At 41.1% G+C, this 20,261-nt stretch overlaps 1 protein-coding gene and 1 non-coding gene across 2 annotated transcripts in view; one reads left to right on the top strand and one right to left on the bottom strand.

The window, feature by feature from the left end:
- Window positions 1-20,261, top strand: part of PAX3 (paired box 3) — a 114,399-nt gene that overhangs the window by 61,805 nt on the left and 32,333 nt on the right. Inside the window, exon 5 of the mRNA XM_056111765.1 lies at window positions 15,220-15,425. Coding sequence (XP_055967740.1) covers window positions 15,220-15,425 — 206 coding nt within the window. The remainder of the gene's footprint in view (window positions 1-15,219; window positions 15,426-20,261) is intronic.
- On the bottom strand, window positions 7,621-7,746 carry LOC130021215 (U6atac minor spliceosomal RNA). Its single transcript, XR_008792114.1, has one exon. It is a non-coding gene; the product is annotated as a U6atac minor spliceosomal RNA (small nuclear RNA).

Below are 20,261 nucleotides of genomic sequence, written 5' to 3'. Positions count from 1 at the left end.
TACATAGAGCATTCTGAGCACAGAACTAGCAGTAACCCCTTGAATATTGCTGGATATGGCCTAATCCCCACCACAAAACTAATTGTGTGTATGAATTATGTGCTTTCTACTTTCTCTGCTGAGTCCCTTAAAAGTATATCTGTGTTATGAAGTTACCTCAAAGAGCTAGAGCATATGCCTTATGTGCTGTAGACTCAAAGTTTGATCCTTGGCATGAGACAACCTCCGAAACATCGGTGTGTATAGCCCTTTTGGTCCCAGTCTTTTCTGGGGCTCAGCAGTGAACCAGCAAATCTGCACAGTCACATAAGTGTTGCTGGACAAAACCTCTGGGTCTCCTCAACCATATTGGGAGCCTTTCCACCACCTCCATCCCTCATCCAATTAATCTTGAAAGCACCTATTTTAACTTACATGTTCCTGATTGAAAACCAAAACAAAACAAAACAACTCTCTCAGAGGGTTAAGCAGCTTACAGTAGTGTCAAGTGGGCATTTGAAATAGATTGGCAGTCTCCACCAAGATATGGCTCTATTTATTCCAACCTTTGTTTTTTTCCTCTTCTGAATTCTGGTGACTGTTTATTAGACATAGAGAAGAAAATGATGTTTTAAACACACAGTTTCTCAATATCTATAGAAGGTTGGTGGTAAATCATTCATATTATCTATTTAACCATCTTGGTTTTCTAGTCAATCGACTTCCAGGGGTTCTCTGGTGGAATGTGGCACATTAATCTATTTTTGCTGCTGTTGTTGTTGTTGTTGTTGTTGGGGTGGGAGCATATCTGATGGTGCTCATGGGCTATTCCAGACACCTTGCAGGGCTTTAGGATTTTATGCTATTCAGGGAATCGAACCGGGGTCAACTACTACAGGACAAGTTCCTTTAACCTCTGTACCATCTCTGGCCCTTTGTCTATGTGGTTGTTTGTTTGGGAATGTGACTCTAATCTGAAAGCCCATGCCTTACAGCTTTGCAGGATGAAAGGGAGAAATCACACTTTTATTCTTTACCTCATCCTTTCTAATATCTAGAGAAGTATTTCCAACCCAGCAGGTATCTCATGAATGATTTCTGATGATGACCTTGACATTGCTTCTAATTTTTTTTTTTGCCAGTGAAATGTAAGCTCAGCTTTCTCTATTGCCTCCAGGAAAAGGTTTCCTTTCACTTATGTTCAGTCATAACCTCTATCTTCCAACAAGCAATAACTGACCTAGATAAGATTTGGATGCTTTCTGTAGCCTTCTTTCTTCCTTATGGGACCCAGTAAAAAAAATCAAAGGAACAATCTTGAAATGTCATGTGGGAGGCATGAGTCAAAGCATTTATGCATTAATTTGATCTCTATATTAAAGATCACAGTTCATACAGTCTATGGCTCTGTTATTTGGCAAATTACATATCTAGGGTTTTCAGCCTCCAGAGGCTATTTAATCTTGCTATTGCTTTAGGGCATGACTGGAGATCTTCTCTGTATACTGATGCTTTTCTTTTCTTTCTGTGGTAAGACCACTGGCATGGGAGTTAGGTGATTTAAGTTTTGCTTTCTGAGTTTTAGCTCCATACATTATTCATATCTGTATCCCCGGTTCCAAGGACAATGTCCACCACATCTGTGATTTGGAACAATCCTTTGTGATATTTTCTATTTTTTGTAAAATGAAGAGCTTGGCCTAAGGCTTCTTCCAGTGATTCTGCAGTTCTGTAAATACTTTGCTCTGGCATTACAGTTCTCTTAATCATTTGTCTTCTCACCTCTATAGAAAGGATTCTGACACAAAAAAAGTGTAGTATTTAACTTTCTTCTTAAATCTGCCTTTCTTCTAATTTCCAAACATCTCCTGTCATGCTAATCCTAGCAAAGTTTAGTCATGGCTAAAGCTGTTTAGGTTTTTTCTGCATCTTCTCTGGTCGTTTCAATAAGAATGGCAAAAGTGTTCTTTTGTTTTCTGAGCCCTGCAAGGCTCTCTGCGTAACTTGTTACCTCTTTATTTGTTGACTTTCAAATGACTGATGCACACAATAGTGAAAACATTCGATAGTGGAAAATAAAAATGAAGGTGGTTCTTTGTCAATTGTGTCAAGAAGCCTAATGGTGTCTTATTCAAAGCTCTGTAAATATGGCTAGGTTTAGGTTTCATGGCCAGAATTCTTTCTCGGTAACTGTATGCAACATAGTTTTCATATCCTTCCAACCCACCACAGGAAAAAAAATCACTCACCTTTTATGGTTATGTTTTCACAACTCAGCTAGGGAGTTGACCATGACATTTGAGTCCTGGCATTGTAGACCAGGAAGGAAAAAAAATGTGATGACATTGGCCACTGTTTTGCTTCCAACCCACATCAATCCTACTTCACAAATGAGAATCCCAATCAGATCTTCTGTTTGATATGTTGGGTGGTCTATTTGCAGTTTCTTTGAGTTCCAAACGTCACTTTTTCTCATATTTAAGATGGGAATGGATTTGGGAGAAGATGCAGGAAAATGCAAACAGTGGAGACAGAGAGTCAGTGTTGGTTATAAGAGGTTGTCAGTGAATAGCTGTATTCCCCTCCCCATCCTTATTACTATTATTGAGGGTTTTTTTTTCTTTTTTTGCCCAGAATGTTGAAGGAGCCATCACAAGAAGGGCTTTGAGCCCATGTTCTGTCTCTAGTTAGCTAGTTTATATAGACATGATTTCAGAGGTAAGTTGTTCTACATGGCAGTGGATGAACCATATTGCTCCAAAAAATGTGGTTTCAATTGAGATGAAGTAACAAAAACATAAGCTAAATCTCCTCCAAAAGGGAGTCTTTTGCAGTCTGGGTTTTCTTTCTTTCTTTCCTTTTTTTGAGGAAGGTTTTCTACCCCTATTAAGGAAATGGTTTTCCGGAGGAAGGTGAGCATGTTTGAGGGAATGAAGTGGTTAGATTTTATTGTTTCCTAAACGACTTAGTTCTTTTTGTTCTGAAATCATTGATAAAAATCAATGGTAATCAACCCAGCAGGAGAGCATTACTAATATTCTACAATCCAGAAAAAAAAAAGTGTAAGTGGAGAATAGGTGCATAATCACTACACTGAATCTGAACTTTGGCTTCATTTCCTTGGGTTTGGTTTTTATGCAAAACATCTTAGAAATGAGTCCTGGACTATGAGAGATTAAAAATGTGCCTATTGTTCTTTCACATTACTTGAAGTGTTCTGAATTTTTCCCCCCTAACTCAATTCCATGGACTATCTGGGAGTTGTCACATTTTTAGTAATAACTGTGTCAAGCTGTGCTGACAAAGTGTCCCCACATAACTGTTAATAAGCATTGTCATTTTAAGCATGAAACAGTTTAGCTAATGATTTATCTCTTAGAATGCAACACTTGGGGCAGCTGTACGATTTGTCTCTTTAGCAAGTCAAGTAATTTCTTTAACAAAATGTTCAGCACAGATGGGCCATAAGCTGTCAGTTAACTATTATTGTGTCTGCATCTGCTTGCTCTCAATGCTCTGTTTTATGTATTCAGTTACTTAGCTGCAGCTCCGTGAAAAGCCGAACCTACTCTGATTGGCAAATAAAATGTTCATTTGTCTCTTCTTCCTATTGTTTTGTTTTGGTAACACATGTCAGCAGCTCAATTACCCAGTTCATTAACAGCTCCCAAAGGACACGATGGCCGGCCCATGATAAGAGGGCAAGAGTGGCCCATATGGTCCATAATGGCCTCTCTTGGCAATTGTAAATAAAAGTCACTTGGCCCTTTTCCTTTCAGGAGAACTACCGTTTTCCTGTTCCCCTTCAGTGTGCAAATTACCTTTCTTTGCTTCTTGCAACCCAACCCCAGTAACTCAGAGCCTAGCTTCCTGCCTTAAGAGGGAGGCATGGAGACAGGAATCTGGCTAGAGTACTGGCTCTTATTTTTAATTATGACTGACTTTGAAGCTTCTGAGAGGGGAAAGTTCTTATCACAGGAGACTATTCTTAGAAAGCTGTTAGCTGATTAATTAGTTAACTAATCAGTTTTCCTAATTGAATAGCAACACGTTTTCTTGAGGCTCCTCTCTCTCTCTCTCTCTCTCTCTCTCTCTCTCTCTCTCTCTCTCTCTCTCTCTTTCCCTCCCTCCCCCCCTCATTGAAATGCTCTGGTGGTGGTTTCCATGGAGTTTAAAAAAGTCATTAAAAATTGTCCATAGCAGTCAGTTGCAGGGGAAGTGAAACTTCATGAGAAATTCTCCCGTTGTATAGGGATTTCTTGTTACTCTTAAGTTTCAAACGGTCTTTAAGGAGCCATTGGGTTAATTTGGGTCAATGTCAGGTCCCTAAGCCAATAAGGGCTTCTTCCTTGTCTTCTTCCTTCACATTCAGCCTTCGGAAGGAGGTTCTGAAACAGTTTGGTCAGGATTTTGTGGCTCTCTGAAGCAAAACATGTTGTTGGTGGGAGGAAGAGGAGGAAGAGGAGGAGGAGGAGGAGGAGGAGGAGGAGGAGGAGGAGGAGGAGGAGTGGAAGAGAGAGAGAGAGTACAGAGTACAGAGGACAGAGAGAGACAGAGACAGAGACAGAGAGAGACAGAGAGACAGAGAGGAGAGAGAGACAGAGAGGCAGAGGCAGAGAGAGAGAGAGAGAGAGAGAGAGAGAGAGAGACAGACAGACAGACAGAACACAAACAAACATGTTTTTACTTAAAAGTCCTTTACCAGGGACTTTGCCTACTAAAAAGAATCGCTAGCAGGACTGCAGTGAAGCAACGGAGGGAGAGAAATCAGCCTAATTTTCCAGCATCCTTGCTAAGTGACTCAGGAGCAGGTCATGCTCACGGCTGGGACAGATCTATCCAGAAAGAGGGTCTCTGTGCCTTTAGAAATCCCGAGCGCACCTGTAACTCAGTGATTTGGACCTTCAGATATTCTGGGAGCCTGGGGGTCTGGGGGTCTGGGTGTCCGGGGCTGTGCACCGCTCAGCACCTTCGGGGCAGCGAGGCAGCTTGGCGGGGGCCGGCCCTGTCGGCGGCTTGTCAGCCAGTATCTTAAACAAACACCCAAAGGTCCGTGTTGCGCGTTTCCAACAAGGCTGGGGCGCTGCAGCCTCCGACTCGCTCCTCTGGTTTGGCCTTGCGGCTGGTCATATTCATAACCAATCTGTACTCGCCCCCCAGGGCAGCGGCACTCGGGGAGTTGTTGAGTGTCAGGGTTTATTTGTGCTGTTTTGATTAGCACCAACCTGGCAGGAGCTTATTTTCCTTCTAATGACCCCGTGCTGCGAGAAGACGGCTTCTGAGGGGAGCACTTAGGTCAGAGGGGGAGGGAATTGCGTTACATTCTCCGGTCCCGAAAGGGGACCGCTGAGCAGGAACAAGAGAAGGTAAATTAGATTTAGGGTTCTTAAAAGAACCCTTCCCGGAGAAAATCCAGAATATCCTTGCCATGAAAGGTCCAACTATTTTTCTTTTTTTCTTTCTAAATTTCTTTTTAAATTGGCTAAATATTCCTGCATTGTTGTATTTGGGGGAAGAAAACACAAAGGCAACGCCTAAAGACCCTTCCACCTCCCAGGGACCATCGGTTAGGTGGAAAATCATCTCTTTGGATTTATCACATAAAATGAACCAGGATTCGCGCGTGCGGAGTTCCTGCTGAGGAATTCTGCAAAGTTTTGCGTGGTCCTTTGTTCCTTGACTGTCCTGAAGTTTCTGGATCCGCTTTAGGATTTGCTTGTCGCTCTCTGGTGTGTTTCTTTCTGGCGGGCTGGGGTGCTGCTCTTTTCTTTGCTTGACACAGAAACAACTGAAAAACACACAAAATAATGTTGCCCACTCCTTCTGAGCTTGTGAATTAACGCGGAAGAGAGGCTCACAGGTGCTTGCGTCTCTGAAATGACTTGGATTAACCCCTACTGTGCATCCATTTCAACCATCCCCCCCACCCCTCTCGGAAAACCCAAAAACAACAAACCAACGTCCCCTTTCTCATCCAGCCCGGCTTTCTTTGTGTCTGTGGCTCCCTGCCAGGCAGGTGTCAGAGTCCTGAATGAGGGAAATGCTCCATTGATGGCTTCCACAGATGGAGCGTGGAAATCGGGAGAATAGGCCGCAGCCACAGGCCATTTCTCGGGATCCAACAAAAGCCTCCAAATAAGTCAACAAAAATCCCAAAGATCACAAAGGAAAAATGTCATTTGTCATTTACGCCGGGCTCTATGAGGGAATATCACTCTTGCCTTGCTCCTCGGGGCTTTCACCCGAGTAAACACGAGAGAGGTCATTTCTCTGGGTTGTAAAAGAGCCATTTCAGATCCGAAAACGGTTACTTGTCCTTTTGTACCCTTCATGTTGAATGAAAAAAAAAATCACAGTCACAGGAGACATTCTGCAGTGAGCCCTGGGCACCCCATGGGATGTACCTATGGAATATCCTGAGAGTGTCAGCTGAGGGGTGAGGGCAGGTGGGGTGGATATGGAGGATGGATGTCAAGGATTTTAGGGAGCACCCAGTGTCATATTTTAATTTTATGTTAGAATCCCCGTTCCTTGGTCTTGAGTCCCAGCTTTGAGCACAAACGTGAACAGGTTTAGCTGGGAGAGATTGGCATAGAGAAAAGGCCATCTGATTTGGGCTGGGGCCATCTTTCTTGTGAGTGAACGGGCCAACAAGGAAGTTCAGTTTCCAAGCCCACAGAGAGGCCCCTGCAGATCCTCCCGTGTCCATAAATCGCTTTGTGTTATATCTGGGGCAAACACAGAGTTTAAATGGTTGTCATGTTTTGATTCTTTCTTTATTCAAATGAAAACGTCTTGCTGGGTCGAAAGACAGTGGGGGCCAAATTCATGCTTGCGAATGATTTTGTTCCCCATTTTTTTTTGGCCTGTCTCTGACTTATATTGGTCTGGAAATCAATAATTACAGAATTCCACGTGACCAAATCCCTATCAAATTGAGGTAAGATCTCATGTATAATAACGTTAAGGAGGGTGAAATATTTCCTCAGGCTACGGCCGAGGTCACCAGGGGTTAACTGACAAAGACCTAGTTTCTAATTCTGTAATTCCTTCTTTAATTAAACTTCATGGTTGGTCTGCTGGTGGTAATACTTCAGCCTTCTCCTCCTCCCAGTTTGATCCGTTTCCTAAGGAAGAATTTGTAATCCAGTGGGGGTGTGATTGTGACCTGTGCTTAATTCTTCATTTTTTTTCTCTTTCTTCACTGACAGTGTTAATTTCCCCAAAGTTAATCTTGGGAATCACTGTGAACTAATAGGAATGTGAAAAAAATTGGGCACCTAAGGCCTAAAATTTGCTTGTGATAGTAAAAAAAAAAAGAAGCAGAGAGTTAAAATGCTCTGGTCTCTGGGAAGAGGTGATATATTCCTGCAGTCACACTGATATTTCTTCAAAATTTCAAGTAATTTCTTTCTCTGCTTTTGTTTATAAAGAATTTAAGATGACTTTACAGCTCTTTTTCACAATATCTCACCATACTCTTTCACAAAGGTATCCTTAGTACCATAGAAGAAAACAAACAGAATGAGTGATCGGGTCAGCCATTTCTGATCATAGTATATTTCAGATCAGATCTCAGAAGCAAAGGTCTGTCACAATTCTTTCTTTCTTTCTTTCTTTTTTTCTTTCTTTCTTTCTTCTAAAAAAGGTTGGTTAGATGCAATGAGGTAGATAGCTGAGCCTTCTCTTAGCTGTATGCATGTTATAGACCTGAACCGTCCCTCCTTATCAAGAGAGGTGTTAATTTTGTCACCTTTTATATTACACTGTCATAATTCTTTTTTTAAAAAAATTTCTATTAATGTATCACTATGAGGTACAGTTGTAGACATACAAACTTTCGTGTTTACGTTTCAGTCATACAATGATTGGGTACCCATTCCTCCACCAGTGCCCATTCTTCACCACCAATGATCCCAGTATCCTTCCCAACACCCCAACCTCATCTCCCCTAACACTGTCATAATTCTTAATGAAAACTTAAAATAGACTTTGACTTCTTAAATGTATTCAATACATGACAAATTGATTCACTTCTTAGTTCCAACAACTAGACTTTGACTCTATAAAGAATTCAGTTGAATTGAAGTCAATAGGAAATCTTCGTTATATAATATTGCTGATTTTGCTTTGTGAATTTCATTTGAATCTACCAAGTTTCAGAATACTGGGACAAATGAAACTAAGAATGGGAATTCACTAAGTGGTTTACATTGAAATTTTGTTTTGGTTGATTTCTGGCATTGCTTTTCAGAAAAAATTGTGTGTGTGCACATATATGTGTGTGTTCACATGAAAGGTAAAGCAACTCACCTCCTTTTTTTGTTGGTATTAGTCATGTGTGTTAGTACTGTGGTCATACACAATGCTGATTTTGGAGGGCCCACCAGAGACTCTTCCAGCAGTGCTGATAGTGGTGATGGGGCTTGGTGGTAGGGATCAAACCCAAAGCCTATCCATATGCAAGGCATATGCTCTTCCACTTGAACTACATTCATGACCTCTCAGCACCTATTTAGTGCACTGCAGAATTAAAAAGAAAGTAAAGGACCAGAGACTTAGTATGGAGGATAAGGCATTTGCCTTGTGTGCTCCTGACCCAGGTTTGATCCGTGGTACCACATATGATCTCTCTTGACCGCCAGGTGAGTGAACCCTGACCACAGAGCTGGTAGTAAACCCTGAGTACAGCCAGGTGTGATTGCAAAACTCAAACCCAAACCAACCCCCCCCCCCCCAAAGAGAAAGAATGTCATGTGCAGAAGTATGTCATGTGTAGTACCACAAAGTTGAACAAGTCCCGTTCTCCCTGACTGTATGACCAGAGTAACCTCTCAGTTTCTTTTTTCTGTACAATGGGTAATCACTTTATTTTGGTGTGTGTGTGTGTGTGTGTGTGTGTGTGTGTGTGTGTGTGTGTAATTGCATGAAGGGAGGAAATTCTCATTTTTTTGGTTTGGATTGCTCCAGGTTCATTGGAATCATGGAGCTAAATTAATTGTTATTAGCCATCTGTGTTATTAATTGCGATAGCACAGTGGTAGGGCGTTTGCCTTACAAGCGGCCAACATGGCCGACCCGAGTTCGGTTCCTCTGTCCCTCTCAGAGAGCCCAGCAAGCTACTGAGAGTATCTTGCCCGCATGGCAGAGCCTGGCAAGCTACCTGTAACATATTCGATATGCCAAACACAGTAACAACAAAGTCTCATGATGGAGACGTTACTGGGCCTGCTCGAGAAAATTGATGAACAACGGGAGGACAGTGACCGTTATTAGTTGAATAATATTTTAATATACATCCTGGGTCCTCTTTTGGTTTATTTGCTTGTTTATTTGTTTGCTTAAAGCCAGAATGGGTTATGAGAAGGTTTAAATTAAGAGCAAAACTTTTGTGTGTCTGATATGAATATGAATTGGGATATAATCTAAGAATTCCTAGGCAATTTGGAGCAATAGAATTTCCACTTGGAAGGCCATGTATTGCTGTGAACTTTCTTATGAGAATTATTCTGGAATTTCAAATTGGGAGACAATAGTTCTACTGAATAATAAAGCACACTTTGGGAAGGTATGGATAGAATATGACCAAGCAACTTAAATACAATGGACAGCTTCCCTTAATATTAAGGCTGAAAAACAGAAATAGACCAAAGAGATCATATTACTGAAGAGATATCTCTCCTTTCCTCCCCTTCCTCCTTCCCCCTGTCTTTTTCTCTTTTTCTTTCCTTTCATTCTTCCCTCCCTCCCTCCCTCTCTCCCTCCTTTCTCTCATTCTCTCTTTCCCTCCCTCCCTCCCTCCCTCCCTCCTTCCCTCCCTCCCTCCCTCCCTCCCTCCCTCCCTCCCTCCCTTCCTTCCTTCCTTCCTTCCTTCCTTCCTTCCTTCCTTCCTTCCTTCCTCCCTCCCTCCCTCCCTCCCTCCCTCCCTTCCATCTTCTCCCACATTTTGGGGCTTTATTTTTCTCTGTGCTAAGGGGTCACTCAAGGGACCATATGAGGGACCAGGGATCAAACTCAGGTTGGCTGTATGCTAGGCAAGTGCCTTAGCTGCTGAATTGTCCCTCTGGGACCTCTTTTGGTTTATTTGTTTGTTTGTATAAAGCCAGGAATTGAACATGGGCATCCTGCATGCAAAGCATGCATTCAGTCCTTACTACCCCCTAAAAAGGGTATATTTAATTTACCAGTTGTATCCTCATAATTATCCTCATAATTTGTTAACTCATTTAGATAACTCATTAACTCACTTAGATAACTTGTTTTCTATTTCCAAGTTATAGCATTTGATATTCTGCACAGAAAAAAGCAATTCATTCTATTGAGCAGTCATTACACAACGAAAATCAGATTTTTTGTAGCTAGTATTTAATATCTTCTAATTTCTTGAGTAAAGTTAAATTTCAACAAAAGGTTTCATTTATGCTTTCATAATGATATTTAAGTTTTAAATTCTTTTTGGTTAAATTCAAAAGATTCACACTCATGACATTACTGTGAACTATGTTTTGTGTGAAAAGTGAATTTTATTTACATGAAGTGATAGAACAAATAGTAGTATTTCTATTTTTAGGAATAGCAAGTATTTTCTAGTTGGTAGATTAATCTTGGGTTGCTGATTTAACATATTTGAAATCCCACATCCTTTTGGGTTTAAAAATGGGAAAAAGCTAGAATTAACCTTTATAAGACTGTGACTTTATAGTGACAAAAATGGTTGTATGGCTCAGACAGTTTTTCAGCAGAGAAATGAGGTACATTTCTTCAGTGATTTTTTAAAAAAGATGCTGAATGGAGATTCCTAATTAAATGTGACTTTTGGACTGATTTTTAATAAACAGCTAGAAATAAAAGTTGTGATTTGTTAACCTGTTAAAGAAAAAAAATTTTTATGGTAAAGACTTTCTCATTGAAATCTGATATATTCAGAATCTTAAATCACTAGTTGTCAATGACTCTTCATTTTTTACTTAAAAAATAGACCATAGCCCTCCTGAAAGAAAGACTAATTATTCATTAGGAAAATTCAGATATACATTAATTACAAATTTTTCCAAATAATTTTTTAATGATTTACAGATCACCAGAGCTCATCAAAGAACCTCAAAGCTGTGAGAGAATCATGACAATAATCTTCCATTTTGTTTATTTGTTTGTTTTGCCATACTCAGTGGTACTCAGGGCTTACTCCTGGCTGTGTGCTCAGGTATCACTCCTGGCAGTACGCAGGAATCATATTTGGTGCTGAGAATCAAAACAGGTACAAGCCGGGGCTGAAGTGATAGCACAGCAGGTAGGGTGTTCGCCTTGCACGCAGCCAACATGGCCGACCCAGGTTCATTTCCCAGCATCCCATATAGTCCCCTGAGCACTGCCAGGAGTAATTCCTGAGGGCATGAGCCAGGAGAAACCCCTGAGCATCGCCGGGTGTGACCCAAAAAGCAAAACAAACAAACAAACAAACAAAAAACAGGTACAAGCCATGCATCTTTAACTCCTATATTATCTCTCTAACCCCAACATTTTCATTTTAAAGATGCAAAATGGGGGCAGAGAAATAAATGTTAAAACTTAAATTTAAGTGAAATTTCATCCTTTTATTTCAGGATTCATGCTTGGAAACATGACTATACCGGTTTACTCTTGACATTTTATCTTTTCTTAAATTTTTAAAATTATAATTCAGGGAATGGCTAAAATAATGTCAAATTTTATGATTTTGATGTATAAAGTTACTGCATCCCACCAAAGTGCCCATGACCCTCTTCCACTGACCCTATGTCACCTCATGTAGTCTGATCTTCCTTCATGATACCATGATACCCTTTGCTTGTTAAACCGCTTTGTAATCCAACACCAAGGGTTTGCCATCCTTCTATGCTGTCTATTTTCTTGTCAAAACTTGAATTTTATTCTGCATTCTTTTACAACATGGACATTGAACACCTACTATATACTCCAAGTGTTCTAACAGTGAACAAGGAAGAAAGGGGTCTTGAATTTATGTTCTGGGGTATTGACTGTCAAGGTGAAGAACAGCGGTCTTGACCCTCAGCATTAACTCTCCCCAGTACTTATAAATCTGAGCAGCCTTTTTCCCCTTCAGAAACCAGAGATGATTTTGATTAATTGACCTGACAGTGCATGGCACATCATATTTACACGGGAGGACTTAATAACCCCAGAGACTTCCATAGGAAACATGAAAATTTCCACAGACTGGGATCTTAATGGGATCAGAGTTAGAGAAAGTGTCAGCCAAGGTCTCACTTTTTTTTTCTTTTTGGGTCATACTTGGCAATGCACAGGGGTTACTCCTGGCTCTGCACTCAGGAGTTACTCCTGGCAGTGCTCAGGAACCATATGGGATGCTGAGAATCGAACCCGGGTCGGCCATGTACAAGGCAAATGCTTATCCGCTGTGCTATGACTCCAGCCCCCAAGGTCTCACATTCTTATAGGCAGAGGATGCTTCTTATCATTCCTTCAATGCTCTGATTATGTCTCTGAATTTAAGTTGGACAGAAGGGTTAGGATAATAGAGATCAGAGCATGGAAAGAAAAATAAAGTGAAAATGTATTGTCTTCAGAGGGAGATAAGTAATCTGGTTCTTAGGGATTATAATATTTGTAATTTAAGTTATATCATGGAAATTATCATGGATAAATCATGGCAGGAAGTATATATACTTGGGAATTTTGAGAGGGAAAGAAGAATTAATGTGGAATATTCTAGAGATAGTTTTTTTTCCTGGGATGGAGGAGCAGTGCTCAGAGTTTCCTCTTGGCAGACTTAGGGGACTATATCAGGTGCTGGAGATGGAACCCAAGTTGGCCATGTTTAAGATAAGTGCCCTACGGCTGTACCATTTCTTCAGTCATAACAATGGCTTTAAAAGTGGCATCTAGGATCTGTGAAATCAACACTGATCACCTAGGTAGATGTTAGAAATAAACTCTCAGAGTTCACCCAGATCTACTGAGTCATCAATCCAGGAAACAGGACAGTTAGCCCATTTTTTTTCTTTTTTGGTCACACCTGGTGATGCACAGGGGTTGCTCCTGGCTCTGCACTCAGGAATTAACTCCTGGCAGTGCTCAGGGGACCATATGGGATGCTGGGAATTGAACCCGGGTCAGCTGTGTGCAAGACAAACGCCCTACCTGCTGTGCTATCACTTCAGCCCCTAGCCCATGTTTTAACAAGCTTTTCAAAGGGTTTCATTGCTCAAAAAGTTTGATAACCACTGATGTTCAATTATGCTCATATTGTTTTCTATTTAATTAAATATCTGTTAAATGTGTATCCATGCAAGTTGTGTTGAGAGCCTTAAATGCAATACATGTCATTTCTCAGCATGTCAGCATTCCTTAAGATATTTCTGTAATTAAGAAAAGAATTCCCAATCACAAAAATTTGTAAGTCTACAACTATACCTCATGATGCCTCACTAATAAAAATTTAAAAAAAATGCTTAAAAAATAAGACTTTTATTAAATTGTTTTATTATAAACTAGATAGCATAACTGAAAAATCATCCCTAATGGCTGACATACATTAGATGTATTATATATGTATATACAGTTCCCTTTTGCTTTTATTCACAAGCATTTGTTTCCATTAATTTATCGGATATCTTATTAATTTACTTAATTTTTTTAGTGTTTGAATATAATTCTAATGTAGAAACATTAAACGATTTAAATACTTAAAATCATACTTATGAGTTATTTAATTTATACCTTTTGGAACAGCTTATGGTTTATACTGAAATAGAATGAAATTTTAGAGTTTTGTAGGGCAGAGTTCAATTTGAGCTTTAGATTAAAGAGAGTATCATGGGAGAGAGCAGTTACTTATTTATTTTTTGTGGTGAGGGCAGTCACACTGCATTGAAATGGCGTTGGCCCTGCCCAAGGCAAGCTCCTTGTCCTGTACTATTTCTTTGGTCCCTGAGAAATTGCTTTTTATTAGTGTTTCTAGGGCTACCCTGAGTCCGACCAGCCTGAGCAGGCAGATGTGTTGCCCTAACATGGTTGTTAATAATCTACAATTTTCTGGCTTTCCTTCCTCATTTGCCAGCAGAACACCTCAGCCACTTCCCTGGAGGGTTCCCCAGTTACTTGGGGGAGTTTTCAGGGCACACGGAATATCTTTAGAAGCAAGATTGCTTTGGTTCTCCGTACTGCCTCGGTGTGCAGTGAACCTCTGAGGATGCTGCATTTCTGACCAGAGCCCAGTGTCTTGCTTTCAGACCATCAGCAGGGTAGCTGAAAGAAATGCAGCTATGGTCACAGCTCACACCAGATAATAACATATGTTCAGATTCTGATCTAATTCTCAGCTCTGCTTTCTCTTCCTTAGGGAGCTGAGACTATACTTGGAGGGTCTCCTTTTTTTGATACATATTAATATAAGAAAATTGAAATTTTGCTAGGGAGGATACAGTAGAAAGGCTGGATTCAGGAGCATGTGATCTATTTAGTTAGACAGGACTTGGTTTCATGATATATTGTGGTCATCTTGAAGTGCATAACTTATCTTGAACATTGCACCCCACATTTTTTCTTTGTCCTAGGTTCCTTAAATTAGGGAAGTTACCCACCTATTTTACAGAGATTCCATGTCTAAAGTTCGAATTCAAGATACTTTACTAGAGTACGCCTACATCTTTTTGAGCTGTTCTTGACTTGGCATCAATAATATTGAAACTCTTTTAAAGTATTTCCTAATATCAGGTAATGAGTCACTAAATATAGGCATGAAATGACATTTCCTTAAGGAGTAGATGTGTCTATAAGACTCCTGCAATAGTTTATTATTCTTGCTTTTTTGGGACACTAAGTCAACTTTGGAATACTTAAAGGTCAAATTGTTCATAGATTTCCTGACATAAAAATTGGTGGAAATTTATCAGAACCAAGTGAAACATGATTCATTCATTAGCCATCCATTAAGTGCGAAGGGGAATGGGCAGACAAGAGGAATAAATTTCAATCCTATTTTCTAAAAGTACATAATAGACCTAGGGTGACAGATGCAAGAAGCAATTACTTCTGCCTAGGAGGCTTGGAGATCGGGTAGGGGGAGAGATTAAGTATCATTGAATAATGTCACCCTGTGGTGACCCTGTGGAAAGACAGTGGGGATGTACTTTCAGAGAGGTCTGTGAATCTTTAGGATTTGGTCAGACTTCAATTTTCACTCACAGTTGATCTGTTTTCCCCTCTTGTGCCTTTCAGCCTCAGCACCCCAATCAGATGAAGGCTCTGACATAGACTCGGAACCAGACTTGCCCCTTAAGAGGAAACAGCGCAGGAGTCGGACCACCTTCACCGCAGAGCAACTGGAGGAACTGGAACGTGCTTTTGAGAGAACCCACTACCCTGATATCTATACCAGGGAGGAACTGGCTCAGCGGGCGAAGCTCACTGAGGCCCGGGTCCAGGTACTGGCGTCCAAACCTTCCCACCCTGCTTAACTCCCCATAGGAAATCAGAAAGTGCTTCTCCCCTAAGCACATTTCACACCAGGAGACTGAGACTAGCTGTGTGAGGAACTGCACTTCATTGTGAGTTGTCTACTCTCAAGAACTTCCTCCTTTGCCTGTAAGCCAACCTCCCTCCCTCCCTCCCTCCCTCCCTCCCTCCCTCCCTCCCTCCTTCCTTCCTTCCTTCCTTCCTTCCTTCCTTCCTTCCTTCCTTCCTTCCTTCCTTCCTCTTCCCTCCTTCCCTCTTTCCCTTCCTTTCTTCCTTCTCTCTTTTCATCTTTTCTTTCTCCTCTCTCTCTTCTTTCCTTCCTTTCTCCCCTTTTCTTTTTGGTTCATATCTGGCAGTGCTCAGGGGTTAACTCCTCAATCGGCACTCACGAATTACTCCTGGCAGGATCCAGAAACCATATTGGATGCTGGGGATCAAACCTGGGCTGGCAGCTTGCAAGAAAAGTGCCCCACCTGTTGTACTATCACTCCTTCCCCTGAGGCCTCTTCTTTATATTTTTCCTTGTCCTGTTAACATTCCTTGCTTTCATTTCCAAAATGAAACCGACAAAAGTGGGTTCTAAACTCCACTCTGTTTTGTCCCATGAAGCTCTTTTATTTTAGAGATATATGTTGTATACAGCCATATTTTCATTTGGCTTTGATTGCCAATCAGAAAATTGGTTTCCTACCTATTAATACAGGGAAGTCTGACTAAATTTATGATATAATGGATGTTTGATTTATTTCTCTTCATGTTATTTGATACAAGTATTTTATTTTTTGTTGGGTGTTGGATCACACCCTGCAGTGCTCAGGAGATATTCCTGCTCTGTCCACTTGAGAGTAACTCCCAGTGGTGGTTAGGGAACAATATGTGGTACCAGAAATTGAACCAGATTTGGCTGCATGCAGGGCAAGTGCCTTAACCTCAGTATTATCTCTCTGGCCCCTGGTAAAAATATTTTATATGCCTAGAGTCACTGTCACTGTCCTCTCGTTGTTCATCGATTTGCTCAAGCGGGCCCAGTAACATCTCCATTGTGACACTTGTTGTTACTGTGTTTGGCATATCGAATACGTCACGGGTAGCTTGCCAGGCTCTCCGAGAGGGGGGGAGGAATCGAACCCGGCTCGGCCAGGCCGGCTGCATGCAAGACAAATGCCCTACCACTATGCTATCGCTCCAGCCCATGCCTAGAGTAAATTAAAACATTTTTTTGCTTTGTTTTGGGACCATGCTTGATTGACCTCAGGGCTGGTGCCTGGCTTTGTGCTCTGGGATCACTCCTGACCATGCTCAAGGGACCTTTGGGGTATCGGGGACTGAACCAGGGTTAACTGCATGCAAGGCTAATGCTCTCTCTGCTGTACTGTCTGTCTGGCCTCATGTGTATAGAGTTTAACTGTGACCCATTTGCTTCCTTTGTATTCGTTGTTGTTGCTATTGTTGGGGAGCCCTAACTAGTGGTGATCATGGGGGCACATGATGACATGCCAGGAGCCAAAACCAGGCATACTAGGCCTGTCTTCCATACTTCAGCTACATCTTTGGCTTTCATTGTATACATAATATATTTAGTTTTTGCTATATATGAAAAATGCATTTTCTTATCTAGACTTTGATTCCTAAGAAGAGATTATTGCAGCAGGCATAAATCAGAATGGTGTAAATTCACTCACTTCAGTCATTATTTCAAGACTGGCTTTATTCCAAACACAAGCTGGATTTTAGGGATGGTACACTAATCATAGCAAACAAAGTTCTGTTTTTTTGTTTGTTTTTGTTTTTTTTGCTTTTTGGGTCACACTTGTCGATGCTCAGGGGTTACTCCTGGCTTTGCACTCAGGAATCACTCCTAGATTTGCTCAGGGGACCATAAGGGATGCTGGGAAGCAAACCCCAGTTGGCCGCGTGCAAGGCAAATGCCCTACCCACTATGCTATCGCTCCAGCCCCACAAACAAAGTTCTGAGTGCTTTCTCAGTACCAGGCAGCTTCTTTTCTACATCTAAATTTTATTTTTTTAATTTTTAATTTTTAATTTTGCTTTTTTGGGTCATACCCGGCAATGCTCAGGGTTTACTCCTGGTTCATGCACTCAGAAACTACTCCTGGCCGTGCTCAGGAGACCATATGGTATGCTGGGAATTGAACCCAGGTCGGGCCGCGTGCAAGGCAAATGTCCTACCCGCTGTGCTATCACTCCAGCCCCACTACATCTAAATTTTAAAAATGGAACTAATGGGAACTGGAGTGATGATCTAGCAGGCAGAGCACTTGCCTTTCATTTGACCAACCCCGTTTCGACCCCCAGCAACCATATGGTCCCCCAAATGGGGGGATCAGCAGTGGATCTCTGAGCTCAGAGCCAGGAAAAAGCCCTGAGCACTGCTGAACACTACCCCTCCCCAATTAAGTTAATATTGATTTACATTAATGTATATATTCCAGGAACATACTTTTACAGATATCTTCAAAAATAAGTTGTCGCACCATATCTACCACCAGTGTATAGAAGTCCTTCAAGTTCTGTCTATTGGATTTCCTCCACCTATAGTATCCCTGTTCCTCTCCTCCCCACTAAGGTAGCATTATTACTTTCTCCAAAGTTCAAACTACTTAAGTGCTCTGCTCAAGTGACCTAAGTGATATATGTATGCACACTTCCTCTCCAACCCTGCCTATTTTGAAGGGGTGTGATAAGGCAAAAACTCTTCCTTTATTAAATGTATAGCCCAGAAAAGTTTCAGTAATTGTATCATTGTAAGAACTTCTAGTTTTTGCTCTACTGCAGATCTAACTCAGTGACATGTGCAGAGCATGTGTTCTATGAATAAGGACAACTTGAATTATCTTTGAGTTATTTTTTAATTAATTTTTTGGAGGCCATAACTTCAGGGCTGTAATAAATTCCAAGATACATTGACATTCATAATCTTTCTAATAGTTGTACTACCTGAAGAGGAAAGTTTATTATTAATAATGAAAGCATTATGCTATCACTCAGCAGAAATACATTGCACTAAAGCAGCCTCTTTCAAAATGCTCAGAGTACTTATAAGAAGTCAAAAGACAAAGCAATAGTACAGCATGCAGGGTACTTTCTTTGCATACAGCAGAGCAGGGTTTGATCCCTGGCATCCCATATCCCTCAAGTATCATCAGGAGTAATTCCTGAGTGCAGAGCCAGGAATTACCCCTGAAAATCACCAGTTAGGTTTCATTCAGAAAATATTATGTTATTCCAAGATACCTGACTTTCATAGTTTAAGGCTGGGGTTCAGCAGGGAAACAGTCCATTGGTACTATCTCAATGTTGATCACAGTGCCTTCTTTTTATGTCTAGTTATTCCTATTGCTGAATTTTACAATGAGATACTACTTAGAGAGTTTATTTCATTCAGCTTGACTTTCCCCCAGGATCATCAGTGTGCTAGTAAAGTTATAGAATGCATTAAGAAGTCACTTTAGGGTGCCAGAGCAGTAGTACATAGGGTAGGATATATTGTGGTTGACCTGGGTTTAATCGCCAGCACCTCTTATAGTTTCCTGAGCATTGCCAGGATTGATGCCTGCACACAAAGCCAGAAATAAATCCTGAGCACCTCCTAGTATGGCCCAAAAAATATAAAGAAAGAAAGGAAGAAATAAAGGAAGGAAGGAAGGAAGGAAGAGAGAGAGGAAAAAAGGAAGAAAGAAAAAGAAAGAAAGAAGATAAGGGAATGTAGTCTAATATAAGCAATAAACTAAACTCACAGATAACTTTAAAACAAAGATGCAATGAGTATGATGGGAAGGGAGAGTATGGTGGGAGTTTAGAAGAGAAAAAGGTTGAACTCTTGGATTAAACCAGAGAGGTTCACGAAGAAAGCAGAGTTCAAATGGGTTTTCAAGGCTCTGTACTCACTAGACTGGGGGGTGAGAGTCTAACCGGGAGAGGAACTAAGAGGAGCAATAACAGAATTGGGTATCTGCGAGATAGCTTGGAAGGCTGAGCACATGCTTTTTTGAATCTCCAGCATCTTGTGGTCACTACTGGGAGTGAACACCAAGCACCAGGCTGGATGTAGTTTTGAGCCCTTCTATGTGTGCCCCCTAAACCTAAGAATGAAAACGAGACAAAACAAGAAACAACCCAGAGCATTGGAAACTTAGGAGTTCTATACCGGGGGCCTCTCATTTCCAGTTATATTAAGGAACAGTGCATCATTCAATTTGGTTGAGGGGGAGCTAGTGAGAAGTATTAGGATGGTGGGAAAGTGTGTTCATACTCTGCAGACATGCTATGGAGGGTGTGGAGTGCAGGGTCATGCTCCCTGTGAAAGGCAGTAGAGGCAGTGGTGGTTGGAATGGGAAGAAAGAATGGGGGTGAATCGTACTCAGAAGTGGGTATAGGCAACACTCTGTATAAGTTGGAGACAGGTGGGAGAGAGTGAAGGGAATAGTACTAGATATGATTAGGCATATTAGTGCAGATGGCAGATTTATAGTGGAAACTCTTGACTCTGCTATTTTATTGGAATGCAGTATTCCTCTCTAGAAGGGACCATCATTAACTCTAACTGATCCTTTGTGTATGTACATATTACACTTCTAAAAAATAGAATATTTTTGAGCATGTAGTATATGTGTTACAGTTTTATGGAGAACGATGGCATGAGCATTATACGTATTACATCTCTTTTTATTTTTCTTTCATTATATAGTTACATGACTATCTGGTCTACATGTGAAGTCAGCTCCCTTCATTCTTCTACTTCTCTAGGCCCACTCTACTCTGGAATTGGGACTCTATACTCCCTG

This window comes from Sorex fumeus, unplaced genomic scaffold (assembly GCF_029834395.1).
Source record: "Sorex fumeus unplaced genomic scaffold, SorFum_2.1 ptg000014l, whole genome shotgun sequence".
Taxonomy (NCBI): Eukaryota; Metazoa; Chordata; class Mammalia; order Eulipotyphla; family Soricidae; genus Sorex; species Sorex fumeus.
Note: the sequence above shows the minus strand (reverse complement) of the source record. Positions and strands in the feature narration are given on the sequence as shown.